This window comes from Momordica charantia (assembly GCF_013281855.1).
Source record: "Momordica charantia cultivar OHB3-1 chromosome 6 unlocalized genomic scaffold, Mcharantia_2.0 BLBB01000006.1, whole genome shotgun sequence".
Classification (NCBI taxonomy): Eukaryota; Viridiplantae; Streptophyta; class Magnoliopsida; order Cucurbitales; family Cucurbitaceae; genus Momordica; species Momordica charantia.
This window is the reverse complement of record NW_028275164.1, coordinates 32,699,832-32,715,554: the sequence shown is the minus strand read 5'-3', so window position 1 is coordinate 32,715,554 and position 15,723 is coordinate 32,699,832. Positions and strand designations below refer to the sequence as shown.

Genomic DNA, 15,723 nt, shown 5'->3' with positions numbered 1-15,723 from the left:
TTTTAATTCATATGGGTTGTGATTTTTTTTCTCTCTCTCTTTTTTGTGAGTACAACACATGAGTGTCGGGTGGCGGTTCAAACCTCCGTAGTTGATGTCAATTTTTTTTTTAATTGTCGAGGGACTAAAATAAATATTATGAACGTTCGAGTTCGATCCGAAATGAGGTAAATTTTAAAATTTTAGAGACTAAAGTAAACTATTTGAAAGCTTGAGAACTAAAATAGAAACAATCTTAAACTTTCAGGTTGAAATAAGATTTAAACCAAAATATTTGAAAGTTTAGGCAGAAAAATTTGGGAGGGATCTTTTAACTTAATTTTTAGGTTAAAAATTAGTTTTGGTCTCTATACTGCCATTCAAGTAACCATATGTTCTTAAATTTTAGTTTTTAATGATTTAATTATTGTATTTTAAATCATTAACAATTTAGTCCATAAATTTTAGTATATAAAATCAAGTCTCTATAGTTTAAATTTGTAATAATTTAGTTCATACCATGAAAAATGTTGTCAAAATCAAATGTAAGATTTTTATTATGTAATAATTTAAACTTATAGTTTATAAATACATTTGGTCTTTGATCATTTTGTATCCATCTATAAATCATAACAGTATTCTGTCACCATTAACTAAATCATCACAAGTTTTTAAGTACATTTAATAGGTTAAAAAGTGATCTGACTGAAAGAGGAAAAAAGAAACAAAAATTGAAAAAGTGGAGTAGTTGTCTAGGAAGCCAAACAGCCCCCAACATCAACTCTCCATTTATTACCACCACAGCTACCCCTATTCTCCATTAATACTCCATAAAAGCAAAGCTCAACTCTTTGTCTCCCTCAACTTTCTAGTTAATGATGTGTTTGAAATTTGATTTCAAAAACCAAAATGTTGTTCAATTATAAGTTTTACAATTAAGTCTAATAAATCTCTAAATTTAAAAGTGTAGATCTATTAATTTCGTGTCTAATAGGTTATTAATTTCGAACAATGGTCCCTTTGCGAGTTGTGTGAGTTGTTATGTACTTCTTTGTCATTATTATATAATTAGAATTTGGTTTATGTTTTTTTTTTCATCCTAATTATATAATTAGGATCAGTTTGTTTTGTGAGTTCAACAACTCCAGAATTGAGAGATCGAACCATCTATATCTTTAGGATCGATGGCATATAAGATGTCTTATATATCTATTTAGATATGCTTTCGATTCACAAGTATTAGGTTTTGTTTTTGTTTTTTGTTGATGCAAGTGTTGGGTTATTACCATTGAGATACGCTTTATATGTCCTATCTCCAATAATTTCTTATATCAAATGGAATATGAAAAATTTTCATTTCATAAGAACAAAACAAGATATATGTTTGGTATGGTATTATAAGATGAAAAAACAACATCCAACAAGCAAAATAATACAATAGGTGAGCCATTTTTGGAAGCTGTGGGCTTTGCTGATTTCACCTTGCATGAACAATCCTGGATTGAAGTTCCCTAAAGCAATAGACAACAATGGCACATGAGATCAATAGACGACGTAAGAAGATGAAAAAATCCTAGACGAGCAAAACTTGATCATTGAGTTATGCTCTTACAAGATTTTGTACTAATAGAGATGTTCGTACTTTTTCATAGACCTATATTGATTGGTTTCTTCACATAGTTATCCATTCGACTGCTGTTGATCGCATCTAAAGTCGAGTCTTTCAACTACTTTGTCCCATGTAACTAAATTTTAGTGTGGCTAAAACTAAGTTTCATTATTTCTAAAAGTACATTCTCCCTATGTTTTTTAGTCTTGAAATTAAAATGCATATCAAATAAAGAAAAACCAACACCAAGCTCAAGTTCTGTGATTAGCAGTCGCATGTGTGTGTTCTTTCTTAAGGATGAAGGTAAGAATTCTAACACAGGATCTCCCGCTCTGATACCATATTAAGGATGAATAAACCACCACTCAACTCAAAAGTTTAAACCGATGAATTGGATAAATTTAATTCATATATTGGATATCTAACATTCTTACCTCTTTGGCTTGAGTAGCTGCAGCCGGCGCGGAGGGCATTACGGACGTTTTGCGCCATGGCTTTGTTGTAAAACAAGAAGTTTCCAAATGCGTCGTCGAGGCAGTCGAGCACAAGTCGTGTTTCCACCAAGCACGGTCCGCTGCAGAACAGATTGGTAGCTTCAGGAGGGACATTGAAACTCCCACTTGGGTTCAATCTATAACCACTGTCACACCCATTATATATCTGTGCCAAAAGCTTTTACAGCATCAAAAACAGTATGAAACAAACAGAACTCATCAAGAAGATTAAAGATCAAAGCAAGACAGGAGAGATCAAAACACACAAATTTATTGTCAAAACATCTCAATGCTTCTGTCACAACTTGGCCCGGAATCTCCTCTGCACAAACTGTCACAAACAACAAAGATCATACCATGAGAATCGTATGAGAAACTGCAACGACATAGCGAAGAAGGAAGAAAGTGCAAGATTAAAAAACATATACCTAAAAAGTTAAAAAACACTATTTTCACCCTACTTACTTTTCAAAAACTGAAAAAAAAAATTAAAAATTTGTTAACATTCCAAATGTGTTAATAATTTTAAAAAAGACGAGAAAAAGTAAACATATTTTTGAGAAACAATTAAAAATGAAATGGTTATGCGTCTAAAAAATTTTGCCGGTCCTTGTGAAAACTTGTAGCTGTACCCCTAAGGAAATCGATATCAAATTTGAAAAACGAAAGGGGAACCATGTCAGGTTCGACCTGAGGGGGTGGGGAGCGAGACAGCGAGAGCGAGGAGAATGGGGAGGAAGGTTGGGAAGGCCATTGCAGGGTAATTTAAGAAGGTGAAGAGTGAAAGGAGTATATATTTATGGGTGTGGAGGTTAGGCCATGGCAGTTGTTGGAGGTTAGGCCAACGGACGAGTGTGGGAAATTAGAATTTAGAAATAGTGAAGAAGATGAGATGGGGGATGAGGAAACTTTTGGTAGTTTTGTCGTGGATAAAACCAAAGATAAGCTGAGTTTAGGCCAACCAACTTAAATTTTCATATAAACAAACACAACTTTTGTTTATGTTTTTGGGTTTAATGACAGGATTTTATTTAGAACGGTAATATCATCTTTAAAGTTGTAATAGATATCTTATCTCGAGTTAAAACTCGAATTGAGTCCAGAGTTGATCTTTACATAAAATACTCTAAATATTTCCTAGTGTCTGAAATAATTTTCAATTTGATTTTTAATATGGTAATATTTTCAATTAGGTCCTTTGGTAAGTAAAAATATTTTAGAATTTGTCCTTACTAATAAGAACTTATATGCATGTATTCTAACCATCCATCAACCTATTTGACAGTTAGAAGAGAGAAATGTAGAAAAAATATAATTTTCTTTTAATAATGAATTGTAAAATTTTCAATGATAATCACGATCATATAAGTCCAAGAGCTAAATATTTTCCAAATCTTTGTATCACTCAATTATTGTTTTATTATCATATATTTGAATTTGGTTGATAGAGGAATCAAATTCTACTAAGAGTAAAACCTAGGTATGTATGCAACAAAGTAATGTTACCCAATGGTTTTGGGACACATATTTATTATTATTATTATTTTTAAAAGAAATCTCTCAGATTTGTTGCAGGCCTATCTACTTATATAAAGAAATGAATAAGCCAATGTTCGAGCACCAACGCTTTGACGTTGAAGTAATCTATGTCATACTCTTAGAAAAGTCCGGACGACCAATAACGAAAACATATTTGTACGCGAAACTGATACTGGTGGATAGGCAGAGAATACATAAGAGCGTGAGATAACTCTCCCTTTAAGGAATTAGACAAATATAACTTTGTAACTTCAAGAAGAAAGAGTCTCCTCACAAAGGAGGTCGCTGTCCCTATATTATTGAGACATGTATATGGTAGCAAGATTTTTCTGTTAGTAGTTCACCTAAGTTTTACTGTTTTACTAATGAATGAGATGACTTTCACGTATTAAAATAATTTATGAATGACATGCTAACATATTTAAATATGTTAGTTAAGAAAATAATATTTTATTACATATTAAATGTTTAACAATTTTTTAATTAAAAAAATAAAAACTTTAATATGTTAGAAGTAAAAGAAAAATTTCTAAAGATTAAACATGAAAAATTAAGAATTAAGGCACAATTATATTTGGGAAAATTAAGAAAACGAGCTTCGTTGGGGACGGAGTCGACGGACAACATAACGAAGGCAAAAAAGAAAAAGGAAAAATGGAGATGCGGGGTATCGATCCCCGTACCTCTCGCATGCTAAGCGAGCGCTCTACCATCTGAGCTACATCCCCATATTGTTGGCTTTGATTATAATAACATCATTTTTCTGAAACAAAAATCAATTTTATTTTTGAGGGGACCAGACTTCGCCAAAACCCTAAACCCATGAGTACTTCGTTAAGAAAATCTGTAGTTTTTCCATTCAATTCAAATTGAAAATGTCCATTTTCAAGCTCAGAAAACGAGTATGCAATCGAATCTTCAGCCTTTCTAATCATAGTCACAGAGATGTAGCGATTTCCAGACATCCGCTTATCCCACAACCTCAACGTTCACCAGCTACTGCTCAAAATCGTGTCCTTCTGAATCGTGGGATATCTGATTTTTTGCTTAATCGCTCCCAAAAATTACATGGGCTTCAACGGAGCGTTGCTACTGGTGAGTTGTTGTCTGGGCATCGTCCATCTGACGGAACGGCTTCGAATTTGGCCAAGAAGCATGATGCTTTGGCCTCTGGCTGTGCTAATTTTAAGAAGATTTCTGGGTTCCCCTTTTGCTCGCCGCGCTTGTTTTCTACACAGGTGGCGGTTGAACCCTCAACATCCGATGGGCTTACTGTCGACGGGATAATTGGAAATCGATGGACCATTCTGGACGAGAGCGAGAGCGATTGGAGGAGCCATGCTGCTGCAATTGCCCAATCCATTCATCTGATCAAGAGGCGTTTACAGGTTTACACGATTCCCTGATCAGATTTTTTTCAAATAATTTCTGTTTCTTCGGTCGCCCATGATAGTGGAAATGGGAGTTTAGATTGGAAAACTAAGATTTTATTATGATTAAATTATAAGTTTGATGCTTCAACTTTGTAGTCCTGAAACTTTTAGCTTGGGTCTACCATATATAGGCCTTATATTGGTACCTGCCCTTAACTTCATTTACACTTCACTCCTTATGCTGGAGGAGGTTCTATTTCACCCTCCTTACCGGGAGAAGGATAAAGTCCTTTGGATGGTTGGTTTTTTTTTTCTCGGTGTTATGATGTATTTGGGTCAAGAACAATAATAGAATCTTTAGGGAAGGGGAGAGGTCTTTAGAGCAAGTCTGGTGTTTGGTTAGATTTAATGGTTCATTGTGGGCATTGATTTCAAGGGATTTTTATAATTCTTCGCTTGGTTCTATTCTTTTGGATTGGAGTCTTCTTATTCAATTAGGCTAGTTTCTTATTAAATTAGGCTAGTTTAGGCTTCTTGTTGGGCTGATGGTAATTTAAAAACTAGATAACAAAACAAAGAAAAACATAGATAGATAGAAGTAGTGTTTATAAGTTTAATTTTTAAAAACTGTAAACAAAAAACAAAATGATTATCAAAGGGGCGTAAAGACCAGACTTTTTTGATAAAGAAAGACCAGACATGTAATCGAACCTTTTATTGATCTGCCGGCATTTTAGTTTGAAGTAAATGTAAATCATAGAAAATAGTTCAAGTTTTAGTTAGCATTTTTCGCATTGCTTGACCAAGTTTTATACTGGCTATGAATGTTTACGATGGCAGTGGAAGAAGCTGATGATGAGGTTGGAGCTGTTATCCGTGGAGCTCAATAAGGCAAATCTGTGGGATGATCCTGCACATGCAGGGAAGATAAGCCGCGAGCATGGTTCTATTATGGGTAAAATAAAAGAGGTCAATGCGTTTGAGCGAGAATTGCTTGAGCATATTGACATGATAAGGCTTGCCCGAGAAGAGAATGATACAGAGTTGGAATCGGTGGGCTCTAAATTCATCTTCTAGGCATGTCTTCTTTCTTTTTGTTTTCATCGTTGTTTTTGCATGTTTTGAATATTGTGCATCCCTTCGCTTAGAGGTAATTATTAGTTTATGTCTTTCAGTCTCTCCATAATCAAGAACAGAAAGAGTACATAAAAATTCCCTGAAAGTGATGTTATTATATTGAGAAAGAAAGAGTTACCCAAATGGTGCCGTGGTGGTAAGGATGGCTTTGGATGCTTGAAGATATCCTCTAAGGCCGGTCTGGGTTCTAAGTCCTAAAATGAAAATTTAGGTCCCGTTTGATAACCATTTTATTTTTTAAAATTAAGCTTACAACTACTACTTCCACCTACGTATTCGTTTGTCTTTGTTATTAACATTTTGAAAAACGTTTTCAAAATCTAAGCCAAATTTTGAAAACAATAAGAAATATCTTCCAAAAACTTATTTTTGTTTTTAAAATATGGTTAAGAATTCAAATGTTTGTGGAGAAAGGTCAAAAACATAATAAAAAAAATGGTGAGAAAACAAGCATGATTTTTAGAAACTGAAAATTAAAAACGAAATCGTTATCAAGCGATGTGGTACTAATTTAAATTTTTTTAGTCAACTGGAGTTCTCCTTGGGTGAGTGAAGCTTCCTCCAGAACTAGTGGAGATGAGCAATGTGCTCAATGCAAGGAGTGGAGCCCCAACGCCTTATATATCAAAAGTATAAGTGAGAAAAAAAGAGAGATCCATTTTAGTGAGAATTCTAGGTTTTAGATTACTGTTATGCTTGGGTCCTTGGGGGGAATAAAAACTTTATTAACTCTTTTCCTTCCAAAAATACTGTCATCTCTTTCAGTGACATAAATGTTAGTGATCATTATAATTTAGAATGGCACCATGGGTCTTTTCTTCTTTTAATGGTGTATCATGCATGACCTTTTGCAGGAGTCACTAAATGCTCTACTCAGGATGAGAAGAAATTCAAAAGAGAAAGAGCTTGAAGCTTTGTTAGCTGGAGAGAATGATTCTTGCTCTTGTTATATTGAGGCCAGCTTAATTCTAAATCTTCCTTTTTTTTGTGAATTTTCTCATATATGGTGTTACTTTGTTCATTGTGAGATTCAAGCTTCGAAAAATGTTCAGTGAATAATATAGAAAGTATAGCCAACTACTTTCTGAACATTTTTCCAACTACTTTCTGAACTTTTTTTTTTCGATTGGACAGGTTCAAGCTGGAGCTGGTGGTACTGAGAGCATGGACTGGGCAGCAATGGTTATGCAGATGTACAAAATGTGGGCTCAAAGACGGGGTTTCAAGGTTATGGTTATGGAAGAAATGCCTGGTGAGATTGCAGGAATCAAGGTTCACTCTCATTGCAACTTCGATTATCGATTTCATCATTGCAATATTTCATACAAATAAGTTTAACAGTTGAAGATTCTTATATCGTTTTGGCCTCTTAGTCATATAGCTTGAGTTCACATTGTGAACTACTCTATTCAAGCTCTTGCTTGAGTTATTAATCACTGGTTCTGACAAATTATTATGTTCTTCCAGCGTGCAACAATCAAATTGGACGGTGAATATGCTTTTGGATATGCCAAATCGGAAGTAGGCGTACACAGATTGGTTCGCATCTCTCCTTTCGATAGTAACAAGCGACGACATACTTCATTCGCTGCTGTAGCGGTCATTCCAATCACAGGTGATGCTTCGACTCATGTACAAATTAATGAATCCGATCTTCGAATCGAGCGTTTCCGGTCCGGAGGAGCTGGTGGTCAGAGTGTTAACACCACCGATAGTGCCGTGAGGATAGTCCATATACCAACAGGAATTACAGCAACTTGTCAAAATGAAAGGTAAGAAACATTAAAACTGGTTCACGTAATATGGATAGAACTACTGCTAGATCATTTCTTATTTGGAATTTGGGGTGTGGAAAATAACATAGATCACAACATCAAAACAAGGCATCAGCGATGGCGGTACTTCAGTCTCGATTAAATCAGCTCGAGATGGCGCGTCAAGCTCAGATGAATGCACATCACACGCAGAGTCTATCTGATATAACTTGGGGAAACCAAATTCGTAGTTATGTGCTCCATGTGAGTTGTTTTTAGCATGGTGCAATTTCAATTCACCTCTTGTGATTCAAGTCGTCGCTAATTACGGATACATGTTTTTTGCAGCCTTATCGAATGGTAAAAGATCTTCGTACAAATTATGAGGTTTCAGATCCTGACTCTGTTCTTGAGGGAGATCTCGATGGCTTCATTTTGAACTATTTGTCGACATCCTTGGACAAAGATGGAGATTAACTGTAAACTATGATTGATGGTAATCTTGCTGCTGAACTTTTTAAAACTAGATACTTAGTGCATGTTAAAATATTACATTATATAAATGGTTAAAATTTAAAATTTATATTCAATAGTTAGTTAAAGTTTAACTACAATGACTGAAGAAACAAATTTTTATTAAAGTAAAACATTTGAAAGTGAGAAACTAAAACAAAAAATTTGAAAGTTGAGAGATGGAAACAGAACATTTGAAAGACTTGTGAATCCATTAATTCATAACGAATAATTCTTGTGTTGTTTCTGAACAGATGATCCACTGAAGATTGTGTTTGCAACATTGAAATGCCCAGTTTCATCATCTGAACTTAAAGTAGTGAAAACACTGACCTTTTTCTGACAGGAAAATTGAAGAAGAAGCTGCCATGTTGTAGTAATAAGCAAGCATAGCCATTCAATAAACTCAGCTTTCTTATAATGCTTGATTGATTATTCATTCCTTGATTCAAGCAGCTCCCTTGTTTGGTATTGAATTCTTTGGTGGCTAACAATTTTGTTGAGCCTAGACGCGAAGTCGACTACAAAATATGATATGTTCAAGAAATAGAAGTTGATTCGAACATAAGGTGCATAGGGCGGGTGAAAGGCGTGTTTGATAACGACTGTGTTTCTGGAGCGTTAAAAACATTCGTTCTCATTTCAACACTATGTTATCAAATTTGTCTCCGTTGTTTTGTGATCAATTTGTTTGTAGAACCTTGTTGGTTCTCGTAATTAAAATTTGATTCTTATTCTAAAAATGTTGGTAGACAACGTCATGGACAATATTCTATTCTAATCTTTGATGCCAATCACTAATGTCCCAACATTGAAATCTTATGCTAAATTAGATTGGGAATGAAATGTACCCTTAAAAGAATAAAATCATCCCTCTCTATGATGGGGGAGTAAGATGCTATCAACACAACAAAATTAGATGTTTTTGACGAATAAAAGAACAGTAGGACTATGCTCACGTGTTAAAGGTGGGATTAATGTGATGAGTATTGTTAAACATAATATATTTATTGGTATAAGACATTTTAGATAAAGTTAAAAAAAAAAAAAAAGAATTATGCTACATTATACGAGTAACATCCCTTAAATCTATAGTGGATAGTGACATGTAATGACAGATTGTGGTAAGAATCAGTGTCATTCTAGTTCTCGAAAATAATATTCCAAAACCTTCATATGTTCGTTGTTCCTTGTGTGGATAAGACTTATGTTATATGGTACATATCTCAATAAGGGATCAATTTCTAGCTAGTTGCATAGCTTTATAATAATTATGTTGAACTTCTGAATAAATTCCTTCAATCCAGCGTTCTTTTAACCTAAATGAACGAATATATATATTTAATAAAAAAAAGATTTATGAACTACGTCGTTTTTCAATTTCATCTCCAATATCTTAATAGTTTTGATTTTAATCTCTTACGTTTCAAAATGCTTGAATCTAACTTCTAATCAATAACACAACAGTAACATTCTAATGTTGAATATTTATTGCATCCTTAATTTAAAAACTTAATATAGACTCTCCCATAATGAAAGGTTCACTTGCTACCATATATACCATATATATCTAGGATACTTCATATTTCATCCGATAAATAAAAGAAATATAAGAAATTATCATAGGTTTCGAAGATCACATTCATTTAAATTTTAAAATATTTTGAGGTCGTTAAAAGATGATTAGGTAAAATATACTTTTAGTTTCTGAATTTGAAGATAAATTTCTATTTGGTCGCTAAATTAAAAAAAAGGAACAATTTTAATCCCGAGTTTTAGAAAGTTGTTTTAAATAGTTGTTGAGAACAAATTGATGTTAGGTAATATATTAAGGATAAAACTTGGCTATTCACTAGTAAGGAGCAACCTTGTTCTTACCATCATTGAATATTTGACAACTAAGAGAAAGAAATGCAAAAACAAAAATTTATTTTAAAATATAACGAGTTGTCAAATATTCAATGGTGGTAAGGACAAGGTTGTTCCTGACTAATAAGAGTCAAGTCCTATCTATTAATTGTATATTCATTTTATCACTGACGGGGCATTTTCCATCTCTTTCCTTCTCCTCTCCCTCCTTCACTTCTCCCTTCCCTCCCCTTTCTCTCCAGCAGCTGCCACCAACTTACCAATAATGTCACCGTGGTCACTACTCCGGTAGCCACCACCGTAGCTACGGCCACATCGCTACCGCTACTCTTGTCGCGGTTGCCGCACCTTTTCTCGAGCAGTTCGCAGCCTACTACCCTCCCCCTTTCTTCTTCCTCTCCTTGCTTATCCTTTCAAATCTAAACCAAATCGTTTAGATCTATAAGGTTTGAAATCCAGAGGGAATGGAGGAGAGATGAAAGGAAAATTACAAATATAAATTCAATCAGAGACTGGTAAAGTTTCATTTTTTGAACTCGAAGACCAAATAAAAAACTTATCCCCAAACTCAGACTATCCTGGATAATTTTGGCTCCTAAAATCTATCTCATATCTAATTTAGTCATAAAAGTTTATAAGGTTCTGTATTTTTAGTCAACCAACAAGTTTTAATGAGTAATAGACTCTATTCATTGCGGTTAAAATTTTTTAAAAAACAGTAACATGATTCATTTTCTTATAATTGTCTGACATTATAATCTTTAAAAACTCAAATCTTTTTGGCAATATATTTTTTTACAAATATCTTAACTTCTTTCCTTAATCTTCTTAACTATCGAATAACGTGTTCTAACTCCTCTCTTCTCAATTTATATGCAAGTGACGTATAATTAGTACGTTCAATCTCCTCCAAGGCCAAAAAAATGGTTCTCCATCTTCTTTCCTTCTCATGCATTGAAATTTTAATTTCCTAATTATTAAGGAGATGTTTGACTCAAAGTTGAGAAATTTGAAACTTGTATGGGTCGGATTGGTATATAACAAGAAAGAGTTACGAAAAATTTAGATTCATGTAGCAATATAGTCTGTGTAACTAGTGAATTCAGAACTTGGGACACCGACAAACAAACTCACAAGCATGCGAAATATCTCTATCAACTTTACAATCTCATTCTATAAATTTGACTTGTAAACGCAGAACGACCTGTAAAAGTAAGCAGACATAAAAAAACAAAACCGTCCCTCTCTAATCTTTGGGGAAGTAAGGAGAATAAGTGGCTGGAAATGACTTTTGGCTTACTTCTAACACATGCTTATTTTTCATCATTCTCTTATAATGTGCACCAAGCACTCCCGGAGAAAACACGGAAAAATATCTCCTGAAAATTGATAACATACATATTCATTAGTACGAGACTTTTTAGATAACATTCAAAATGAAATTTGTGAAGAGGTAGATTTTAACCTTAAATAAACCATACTAAATATATATAACGATAAACATGTCATTTGGTTTACTTGGTATATATCACTTTTCACTTTTATTTCTAATATGTTTCAATCAAATTTTTATACAATAATAGAATTTAGAAATTGAATATGGAAATGACGAGAGAGAGATATGGTATTAAAAAACTACATTTTAAAAATGATATTCATTTAATTGATCATCTCACCCGAATAAAAAACTTATCGATCAGTAATGTATTATTAATAAGATGAAACACTTCATATCTGACTCAATCAAAAGAAAAGATTCACTAAATAAAGTATTATCATAATTAGATACTTTGAATAATAATTCATTATTGTGTTATCAACGTCAAAATATTGTTTAGTAGCAACAATAGAGACGAAATTGAGGCTTTTAAAACATTGAGAAAAAAAAAAATAGTAAAAAGTAAAATTTAGTTTTCAAGTGTAAAAAACAAATTCCATATATTCAATCATTACCCTTAAAAGCTTAAATAGAAAAGTTATAAATATATAACTTGTTTCCATCTATGATTTTTTTGTTTTTGTTCTGAGTAGATGGTTTCCATCTATGGCACTGATTACTCTGAATTAATTTTTTTGTAAGATTTTTCATTTAATAATCACTTAAACATGGTTCAATCCAACAAAATGACGTATAATTAATGTGTTCGTAAATGTTATCTTCTTGTCATATATTACAAATCATGGTTTTTTTTATAACTTTAAAACATGTTAATTAATGGAGGTCAATTAATTTTTCTTTTTGAAACAATGAAATTCAAACATTAAAAAATTTAAGATTTGTTCTTTGAGAAAATAAAATCATTATTTCACGAAACAACATTCCATATTTGAGATGGTTACCTATTTAAAGAAGCTCTGCCATCTGTGAAATCTGATTCATCTATCCACTTGGACTGTTTCTGTAGTTTGGCTTCAATCTCCTTGTAAAATCTTGGTGGTTTTTGCAGCTTCATAAGGGAGAACAAAATATAACCATTAATCTTATTTGAACAAACAAATCTATATAACCTAATTCAATTTTGAATTGATTGAATGAATTTATTAGGTGATTTAAGAACATGTTTGATAATTAAGCGAACTGTCCAGATATCATAATTACAAAAAGGCTAATTTTTAGAAGTCTAATTTTTAAAACATAAACTTTAAACCTAACATTATTGTTTGTTCTAAAAATCAAATCATCCATGGAAAAACCCTAAAGAAAACTGTTATCTTTAACATTTTTTCATGATTTTAGCGTTCATTCGAAGAAGTGGAGAACTATTTTGAAAATGGTTCCAAACATTAAAATCTAGGAATGAAATACAGAGACTTAAAGTTCTTTCAATAAGTCTCCCTAAAAAAAGTGATGTCTAGACATATATTTTGAAAAGGATTTGTTATTTGAAAAAACAATAACAAACAAAAACCAAATGGAACAAACACACCAGAAGAAGTCTCTTCCGTTCTAAAAATCAAATAATCCACATGAAATAAAACCCTAAACAAGTGATATGATCTAAGCATGCATACTTTCTAAGCAGAAAATTAATCTTTTGAAGGTTCCAAACATCAAACTCTCAATAATTTTAAAACAATAACCAATAAAAACCAAATCGTATGAATGATTCCACGTTTTTTCAAAGGTCTCCTTCCAGAGAAGAATAACCTCATCTGTTATAAAAATCATATCATTCCCATGAAAAAAAACCCTACTAAATCATCCCTTCTATATTAGAAATCAAATGATTGTCTTGCTCATCCAAATCATCCCTCCTTTGTAATTAAGATATCTCTACCATTTCACTTAATTGAAGTGTTTTCATGTAGCCTCGTTCTTTTGTATCTTCCTCACATACAAAATTCCTAACCCTAAAGAGATCATATTTGAACAAAAAAACCCACCAAAGAAAGTGGTAGGAACTTTTACTTAGTCTCCCCATATCATATGTTTCTCACATACTTTTTGAATGAATGGTGTGTCGCTTTCTTAAAAAAGAAAAGAAAAGAAGAACATGGGTATGAGAATAGAAACTTTTTTCACTAGATCAAAAACAAATGCAATGAAAAGTAGAAATGGAACTAGATGAAAATGAAAATTAACCTCAAGTTGGAGGATTCCTTGTCTGTGATCTTCAGTAGCAGCTTCAATGCCAATGATGTTAGACCAATCAATTTCAATCTTGTGCTTGGAAGGCCCCTCCCTCACAATCTCCCACGATATCTTCTTGGTCCTATAATCAAATCTCAACACCAAATCACCTTCATTTTGGGGCACCACCTGAAAATTAAGCCAAAAACAGAAGCTTATAATACTGTAAATGAAAATGAAAATGAAAATGAAAATGAAAATTATTTACATGCCTGCCAAGAGCCAATGCGAAGGAAGAGGGCTGGAGCAGCATTAGAGATGTGGGGGAGCTCAGAAGGAGAAGAGGAGCTGCTTGGTCCTGAGGTAATTGTTCTTTCATTTGATGAGCTATTTTGATCTTGTTCTCCATTGTTGGGAGGGAGAGGGATCAGTGAACGCCCAGTTAAGATTTTTGGGAGGTTGGAGAATGGCGCAGGAATTGAAATTTTTGTATCTTCTTCTAATTCCATTGCTGCAAGTAAAGAGGACAGCCGAAGCGCCGGAAGTTTTAGGACGACTTCAATTGTTTCTCTACCCTGTAACACGTTACACGCAAAATTATTCAACGTGACTGTTGCTTTCTAATCATTAGATTAGATGTATGGTTCTCTTTCATACCGGTAATTTGCAAACTACATTTTTCAAGTCTCTCTAATAATTTCTCGAATAAAAAAAAAAGAGATTATTCAATGTGCAGTTACTTTATACATCCTAGACATTAGATGCATGAAAACATATATTTTTTTGGAAAATTTCTCAATCATATACATTCAAGTTTATAAAACTGCCATTGTTCTAGCTTGAACCTCATAATAATTTCTTGTGTCCATCGCTTCTTGTAATGAGTACTTTCTCCCATGGGCCTTTCTCTATGTAAAGATTTGAGATTTCTTTTCTTCTCTCATGATCTCTCTCTTTATATAAAGATTTGATAGTTCTTCATTTCTAATGGTCTCTATCTTTAGGTTTAAGATTTGACTTTACTATGTCATGGTTCCTTCTCTCTAAGGTTTGATACTTCTTGGCCTCTCTCTCTTTAGGTAAAGAGAATTTGATACTTTCATTCTCTAGTGCCTCTCTCCATAGGGCTTTCATTATTTTTCATAAAAATGTGAAGAGATCCCAAAATTTGACTCAGTTCTTTCTCTCATGGAATCTATCTTTAGGGTTTTCCATTTCAATTAACATATATCCCAAAAAAATAAAGAAAGAAAAAGATTAAAACCAAAGGAAAACAAGCAGTTCCATCAAGACATGAAAATTGCAGACTTCGTAGATAAATTTGATATCTTTATTACGATAGTCATCAATGCAGGTTCAAAATCTATGTACCTTAATAATTGTATATCTCTCAATTTTTAATGTTTGAGATACAAATTATTCTCTCTTAGATTTCTCAATTTATAGAGAAATCAAATGAGATCTTAAGGAAAAGATCTAGATCCAAAGGTCCTAAGAAGTTCCAAACATGAAAATTGCTGTAACTTTAGTAGAAAAATTTTGACATTTCTCTCTTTCGTGACGATTGTCATAGTTGCAAGTTCAAAATCTATCTACCTTAAATAATTGTATATCTCCCTCAATCTTAATGTTCGAAATACAAATTTTTCTCTCTCTATGATTTTTCAATTTCCAAAAAAATGCCAAAGAAACAAGAGAATGATCAAGACCCAAGATGTTTATATGGAAGAGATATTGAAATGAAAAGTCAAAGAAAAAACAAGAAGTTCCATCAAAACTGAAAATTTCAATAACTTTAGTGCATAAATAAAAATTTCCCTCTCTTTAGGGTTTTTCAATCTCTAGAGAAATTAAATCGTAAGAGTTCTCAAAAAAATCAAAACCC

The 15,723-nt window shown here is 32.9% G+C and overlaps 2 protein-coding genes, 1 long non-coding RNA gene and 1 other non-coding gene across 6 annotated transcripts; 1 reads left to right on the top strand and 3 right to left on the bottom strand.

The window, feature by feature from the left end:
• Positions 1-1,293: 1,293 nt before the first annotated feature.
• Positions 1,294-2,928, bottom strand: LOC111025289 (uncharacterized). Its single transcript, XM_022303137.2, has 4 exons — positions 2,773-2,928; positions 2,349-2,413; positions 2,023-2,248; positions 1,294-1,490 (listed from the first exon to the last, which is right to left on the bottom strand). Exons 1-4 carry the CDS (start codon positions 2,834-2,836, stop codon positions 1,375-1,377), a joined length of 471 nt encoding a protein of 156 aa, XP_022158829.1. The 5' UTR covers positions 2,837-2,928; the 3' UTR covers positions 1,294-1,374.
• Positions 2,929-4,276: 1,348 nt separating this feature from the next.
• TRNAA-AGC (transfer RNA alanine (anticodon AGC)) lies at positions 4,277-4,349 on the bottom strand. The gene has a single exon. It is a non-coding gene; the product is annotated as a tRNA-Ala (tRNA).
• An 84-nt stretch (positions 4,350-4,433) lies between these two features.
• LOC111026124 (Peptide chain release factor 2) lies at positions 4,434-9,192 on the top strand. Of its 3 annotated transcripts, none has more exons than XM_022304124.2 (8): positions 4,436-5,009; positions 5,835-6,047; positions 6,986-7,087; positions 7,266-7,403; positions 7,599-7,903; positions 7,996-8,149; positions 8,234-8,381; positions 8,745-9,192. In XM_022304124.2, the coding sequence occupies exons 1-7, from the start codon at positions 4,497-4,499 to the stop codon at positions 8,360-8,362; spliced, it is 1,554 nt and encodes a 517-aa protein (XP_022159816.1). In that variant the 5' UTR covers positions 4,436-4,496; the 3' UTR covers positions 8,363-8,381; positions 8,745-9,192. The 3 variants fall into 3 exon arrangements, 2 of the variants coding, with proteins under 2 accessions (XP_022159816.1, XP_022159815.1); XM_022304123.2 differs by having other exon boundaries at positions 8,653-9,192; XR_015791977.1 differs by having other exon boundaries at positions 4,434-5,009; positions 8,015-8,149; positions 8,234-9,192.
• A 2,149-nt stretch (positions 9,193-11,341) lies between these two features.
• LOC111025282 (uncharacterized) lies at positions 11,342-14,021 on the bottom strand. Its single transcript, XR_015791971.1, has 3 exons — positions 13,851-14,021; positions 12,608-12,714; positions 11,342-11,646 (listed from the first exon to the last, which is right to left on the bottom strand). It is a non-coding gene; the product is annotated as an uncharacterized LOC111025282 (long non-coding RNA).
• Between the last annotated feature and the right edge of the window lie 1,702 nt (positions 14,022-15,723).